General features: G+C 36.5%; 1 protein-coding gene across 3 annotated transcripts; it reads left to right on the top strand.

The window, feature by feature from the left end:
* Positions 1-387: 387 nt before the first annotated feature.
* LOC124177170 lies at positions 388-5,745 on the top strand. 3 transcript variants are annotated; one of them, XM_046559256.1, is made up of 10 exons: positions 394-612; positions 745-2,178; positions 2,261-2,622; positions 2,885-3,055; positions 3,134-3,395; positions 3,623-4,041; positions 4,138-4,386; positions 4,678-5,153; positions 5,250-5,358; positions 5,506-5,745. In XM_046559256.1, the coding sequence occupies exons 1-10, from the start codon at positions 597-599 to the stop codon at positions 5,659-5,661; spliced, it is 3,654 nt and encodes a 1,217-aa protein (XP_046415212.1). In that variant the 5' UTR covers positions 394-596; the 3' UTR covers positions 5,662-5,745. The 3 variants fall into 3 exon arrangements, with proteins under 3 accessions (XP_046415213.1, XP_046415212.1, XP_046415211.1); XM_046559255.1 differs by having other exon boundaries at positions 395-612; positions 2,705-3,055; XM_046559257.1 differs by lacking the exons at positions 5,250-5,358; positions 5,506-5,745 and having other exon boundaries at positions 388-612; positions 2,705-3,055; positions 4,584-4,818.
* Positions 5,746-5,997: the final 252 nt, after the last annotated feature.

A 5,997-nucleotide genomic window follows, 5' to 3' on the forward strand; every position in this document is an offset into this window, starting at 1 on the left:
TGTATATAACTTGTAATCGAATGACACCGAACACCGTCATTTTTACCAAGCAGAAAATTTTACATAATTAATTAACCAAATCAATTTAGTTTATACATGCTAAGCAGTGAATATGCGTTTAAGTAAGTACTACTTGTTGTATGACACGTATACTGAAGCCTTTGAATAATGAACAAAAAAAAAATAATAATTCCAGATTTTTCGATTCTTCGACTAATAGCTATTTTCGTATTTAAGGCGTGAAGTTTTTTTATCCTAGTGCAATCCGTCGCACGAGGGTGTAAAGCATTACGCCCATGGTGCGAACAATAACTACGTGCGCCATTTAGCCGTTGCATCGGCACCCATTTCCATGAGTGGCTTTTCCCGCCGACGGCGTGGCGCTGCCGTGTCAAGTTGCCGTTGCGTCAATTTGACACCCGTGAACATCTAGACTTTAGCCAATCTTCGGTCAGCGACCTATGGTTTTTACCACGTTTTTACCAAGAGTGCTTAGAAAAATACTCAAAATCAGTTAAAATATGATTTGGAAATTGAAGTACATTTACTACGGGATGCTGGTAAAACTTGTATTTTAACGAAGCAGCGACATAGAAATGGCCTTGTCAAGCGGTAAGCGTATAGTAGGATCAATGAAAAGTTTAATTCTTGGTCCATGAGTGGCACGTGTTTAGTAAACATAACCTAATATGATTTGACCGGATTCTACACATGATTTAGAATAAAATATGATCCTATTTACAGAGCTTTTGTTGCGTTTGGACGCGGATGCGGAACCGCTGCCAAAACGGCTGAAACTGGCTGAGAACGCATTTTGCAGCACTGATCTGCCGATAAATCATAAAGAAGATTTGATAGTCAAATGGCTGTGCAAAGTAGCACCCACAGAATTGATAGTTTGGAAGAGTTTGAGACTTTGTGTTTACTGTCAAACTGACAACAGAACCACTCTAAATCTCGAAACGAAAACGAAACTGGTTGAAACTCTAACAAACCAACTGAACTTCAAGGAGGAAAATATTCCTGATGAGATGCTCGATTGCTGCATTTGGATTTTGACAAACCCTAAAATGCAGCATTACTTCCAGAACGTACTGAGTAAATTCGGACGTTTTTTGCAATGTCTACTCATCAGAATTAGGGTAGAGAACTTTAAACAGGCAGCTACTAATGATGATGTGCCTGACCGAAGCAGCCTTGTCTTGTCAGAAGTTAGACAAGCTTGTGTCTTGAATTCCATTGATAGTTTAATTCAGGTGCATAAACACCATTCCGATAAAAATCAGGTGGCTGAAACTTTTTTGGACTATGTTTTGAGTCCACTCTGCGCCCTAATAGATCCTACCTGCACGGACAACTCTAATAGGATTGGAGCAGAAACGCATAAATGTATACAACAAATATTGTTTGGCAAAGCAAGGTACAACGAGTACAAAGAATATAGTTCCGGAATAGGAAATGGATGTTTACCTGTAAAATTATTCACCACACTTACCCAACTCCTTGCTAAAATGGGTTCTGATGATGTTTCGGTTATGTTGAGTTACGTCTTCCGTGCTGCAGTTGGCTCCTATAAAACAGACGGTGAACTGATAGACAGCTTCTTCAGAAGCTTTGTAAATTCTGCGGGTAATCTAAAAACTGTAGTATCAAATTACCTGATTAATTATCTGACTGACATTCATCTGGAGTTTGGTAACAAGATTGACAATCTAACTCTGATGGAATTTCTTACCAGCTTAATTGACGAGATTCTTTCAAAAGAAGAAAGGTTGAGTCGTAAGGATTATGATCTGTTGCGCAATGTTACCAACTTGAATCCGCTGGTTGTAGAAAGTAAATTACCAACCATCTTCCGGAGAATACTCCTCGAAGCTAGATCATCAAGGTCTGAAGAGCAGTCCTACGTTATGTTCCTGATTAGCGCCGTGGATGCAAGCTCGCGTCTGAGGCGTGAACAAAAATTGATTCCATGGCTTCTGCTGGCTCTTAACACAGCTCTCCAGGAAAATAAAAAGTCCTGTCTATTACCAGCAGAAGTTTTCCCTACCCACTTCACTTCCAAATTCACAAGTCTTGCTAGCGGTTTGCATAGCCCGCAAGTTACAGCTATGCTCAAGTCGCTGAGTTACCACTTAAAATCAAACTGTGTCGATGAATTTAATATCAACTCTGCAGGTAATAACATGAACATGATCACGCATTGTTTTCAGTTTCTTATTCACCTGCATTCAACTATATGCATTCCATTTTGTTTCAGGTCAGGTTACCCTGATGACAGAATGTACAGTCCTATTAATGGTTTCATTTTTTAATGGTATTCGGATATTTGAACACAACATACCTCTTCCCATGCAAAAAAAATTTACCAGTGCATTAAGTGAACTGGGTGACATACTTTCTACTCTAAGCAAAAAGATTTCGAATACCACATATAATGGTAGGATGACGATTATCTTGTTGGAAGCTGCTCTGTCATGGAGCAGAGTATGGAGTCTACTGGCTTTCTACGCCCCAAAATCGGGCGCGGAAAATATGCCTTTCCCAATTTCAGAGGATGACTTGCAGCATGTGATCCAAAGGGTCGAGAACTTTGGAGATACGGGCTGCAAAGAAGCCCTGGTAATGACATGTAAAAAATTACCGATTATTGTCCAAAGTTTTATATTTCATGTTTTTTCATTTTAGAACTATGTGCTTACAGAACAAATTTTCACTGCACCGAACAAAAATAAATCTGATTCGTGAACCCCAGGCAAGGTTGACTGGTCTTGTCGGCGAGATGCAAAATTTTTGGTTACTTATTCTTCAGGATTATCCAGAGCTTGTTTCATTATTAACCCTTGATCAGCTAATGCAGCTGACCTCGTTCTTTTTGGCACAGATGATCACACACAGTGAAAGCAGCTTCCAAAAGTTACAAGATTTATTGAGGCAAGAAACTCTAGAAGAAAATAAAAGATTCGTTATTGTGATACTCTGCCAAATTTTTATTGAAATTGGATCATTAGCTAAACAAAACATGACTACGGATATAGTCGCACGAATTAATATTGTGAGTGTAATCAAGCGAACACATTCTGCATTCTGTACTTTCTGCATCTACATCTAACTTAAACTTTCATCATTCTAGGTAAACATATTGGAAGCTGAGAGTGATGATGCTATTCCAGCATTGGATTCCAATAAACTGATTAAGGATGTTCCAGTATTATCAACTCTGCATAAAGATGAGATGTACAGGATAGAGAAATATTTACATGCCTTACTGTGTCTACCTATCAGGCATCTTGGTATTTCACTAAGGACAATGACGTTTGTAATTACTTACGTTATTGAAAGATCATGTCAACATCATGAAAGAATTAAAACCTTATGCAACAACATATTATTTGGTAAGTTAGATAATTGCTGTAAATTTATTTAGAACTCACGAAATATAATACTACCATATTAACGTCTATCTCTTTTTTAAAATAAAAAGTTGCACGTTTTCATGTTGAAATTGTAATTCACAGGGCTAGTAATACACAATAATGTACAATTTGTTTTTTCGTAACATGGTATTAAAAATACGTGTATTGGGTGTATAATTATGTAATATATTTTTCATCATTTACAGAAAGTCTAGAAGAAGGTGGGCTGAATGTTTTGGAGTACATTGATTTGGACTCATTGGTACCTAATCTTCCCAGAAACAAAGTTTTACAAAAAGCGTTCGAATTATCATTGCGCAATGTAAAGACGTTATCAGGATCTCCGACTTTACTTACACTTAGTAGCTGTCCAGACGAATCAATTTCAACAGTTTTATCATGTATCGAAAATGTCAAACAAAAAACAAATAAGACAGTAAAACTTACTCTGGATAAAGTTGAAAAGAAACTGGGCAAGCGAGCTTTGAAAACATGTAACGAAAATATAGAATCTGCTGAAGAAGTCAAGAAAATTACCATGGCATTAAAAATTTCCCTTGGAAAAAACAGTGTCAAAGAAAATCTTAAAAAATCGGTTAGCTCAATGCTCCGATCCGCCTTTATGGTATGCAGTTTATTATTTAATTGAATCCAAACGATCTTCTCTGTTAATGCAAAACATTCATTGTTTTTACTAATCATTGCTATATGAAATTTCCAGAATGGTGTGGATGTAAGTTCAAAAGAAGAAAATTACAACAATGATAGAGAGGACTTCATTGAAAAAGCTTTAGAATTGGCAATCATCGCCTTGCAACATAGGTCATATTTAGAGTTACCAGACGAAATTGTTGCAGGCATTTGGAGTACTGTTTTAAAATATCCACAAACAAAACTACTAACCATCTTGCTGGAGGCTACAACTCCGAAAGTATTCAACGAAGTTTTAATGTCCCTCCACAGGCAGACTGTAAGTTTCAATTTTATTCGCAATCTTGCCAATAAAAGAATGTTACGTCATTCATAGTTTATGTTAAGATATTTTTCAAACAGGCTCCTTATAAATTTGTAAATTGTAAAGGCTTATTCCCATCGTTTTCATGTTCGCGATTGTTTTTTTTTTTTACGTCTAAAAAATTGGGATAAAAGGCAAACATTCTTTTTCAGTCTAGAATGGATTCTGCTAGGAAGGAACATGAAAAATAGTTCCATTTCCAAGCTAATGCCACGAGTGTGGATACATTCTACCTTATTTTCGCAGGAAATGGAATTGTATGAGCCTGATGCGATAAAATTGAACAATACACTTGTTATTTGGAATTGCATTGAGATGTCAGACATGGGAACAAGTCGAAATAAATCTCGACAGCACGCTACGCGAAAGCTGATGCGGATGCTGCTGATACTTGAGATAAGAACTGAGCACTGGCCCGATGTGTTAAAATTGCTACAAGTGATCGTTAACTCAAAGCATATGCAGCTATTTGGTGAATTTATCGACATGATAATATCGATAGCTACCAGGTCAATAAGAGAAGGAAATAGCTTGCTTGAATGCGACAATGTATTAATACTTTGCCTGAGCTTATTAAGATCCAGAGTTGAAATGATGACTGACAGACTCCCGCTACTATTGCAGCTTTTCAGACAAGCTGTTACCTTTGTATCCTCCCAAGCTAAAAAAGAAAGTACAGCAAATAGTCATTTATTGGGACTATGCGCTCTTAACGTTGAAAAGTAAGCAAATATGTACAAAATATATATTTATCTATGAATAACATTAATAATCACAGTTCCTTTGTTTTTCGATTAATATGGACGACCTGTTTTCAGAGTTACCAGTGCCTTATGCAAATTGAAAAGGCATATGGAAAGGCTCAGCCCTTACTTAATTTCTGATATGGTAGATGTTTTTGCAAAAGGAGATTTAGAGCCCATCAAAGTGAGTCACCAGATCATTTTCTATGGCAGTTTTGACTGTGTAATATAAATATATTATTATTATTACCTAGGAAGTTTCTGAGATACTAGGCTGATTCACATTTTAGTTTAGCTTATTATTTTCTAAAAAAAAATTATTTTTTAACAGGAGCCATTCCAAAATTGTATCAACAAACTACTGAGCATTTGCGATCCTCACGGAGTGGCCTTAAACTATAGAGCCTTACCAGCAGCAAAGCGTGAAATATTCAAAAACATGAGCGATACATACAACAAGTTCCATAGATTTACTGGAAAAATTTGATCTGTCAAATACAAACCATTACTTCCTGTTGAATACTTGTAGTCTTAAGTTTTACTGTATTGAATAAAATGATGATAAATTTTATTTTCTGGCCATCTTCTGTCTTATCCTCATATACTTCAAGTTTTTTGCCACTAGATTTAATCCTATATCTATATCATCCAACTCAAATGCGTTGCTCTTTGATATGATTGATTGGCTGTTCTTCAATTCGATAAGAGAGTAGACAGCAAGATCAAATGGAAATGTTTGTACTTTTTTGTCCTATCACTAACACTTGTTGCAGGCAGAGTTGTTACGTTTGTTTGATCACAGAATTCCCTGACTTCCGGGTTT

The sequence above is a fragment of the Neodiprion fabricii genome, chromosome 3 (genome assembly GCF_021155785.1).
Source record: "Neodiprion fabricii isolate iyNeoFabr1 chromosome 3, iyNeoFabr1.1, whole genome shotgun sequence".
NCBI lineage: Eukaryota > Metazoa > Arthropoda > Insecta > Hymenoptera > Diprionidae > Neodiprion > Neodiprion fabricii.

Bases quoted from the DNA above. Each gene is read 5' to 3' on its own strand.
- LOC124177170 (XM_046559255.1), top strand. The intron at 5,154-5,249 runs GTAAGCAAATAT...ACCTGTTTTCAG, and splicing joins TGCGCTCTTAACGTTGAAAA to AGTTACCAGTGCCTTATGCA. The intron at 5,359-5,505 runs GTGAGTCACCAG...ATTTTTTAACAG, and splicing joins GAGATTTAGAGCCCATCAAA to GAGCCATTCCAAAATTGTAT.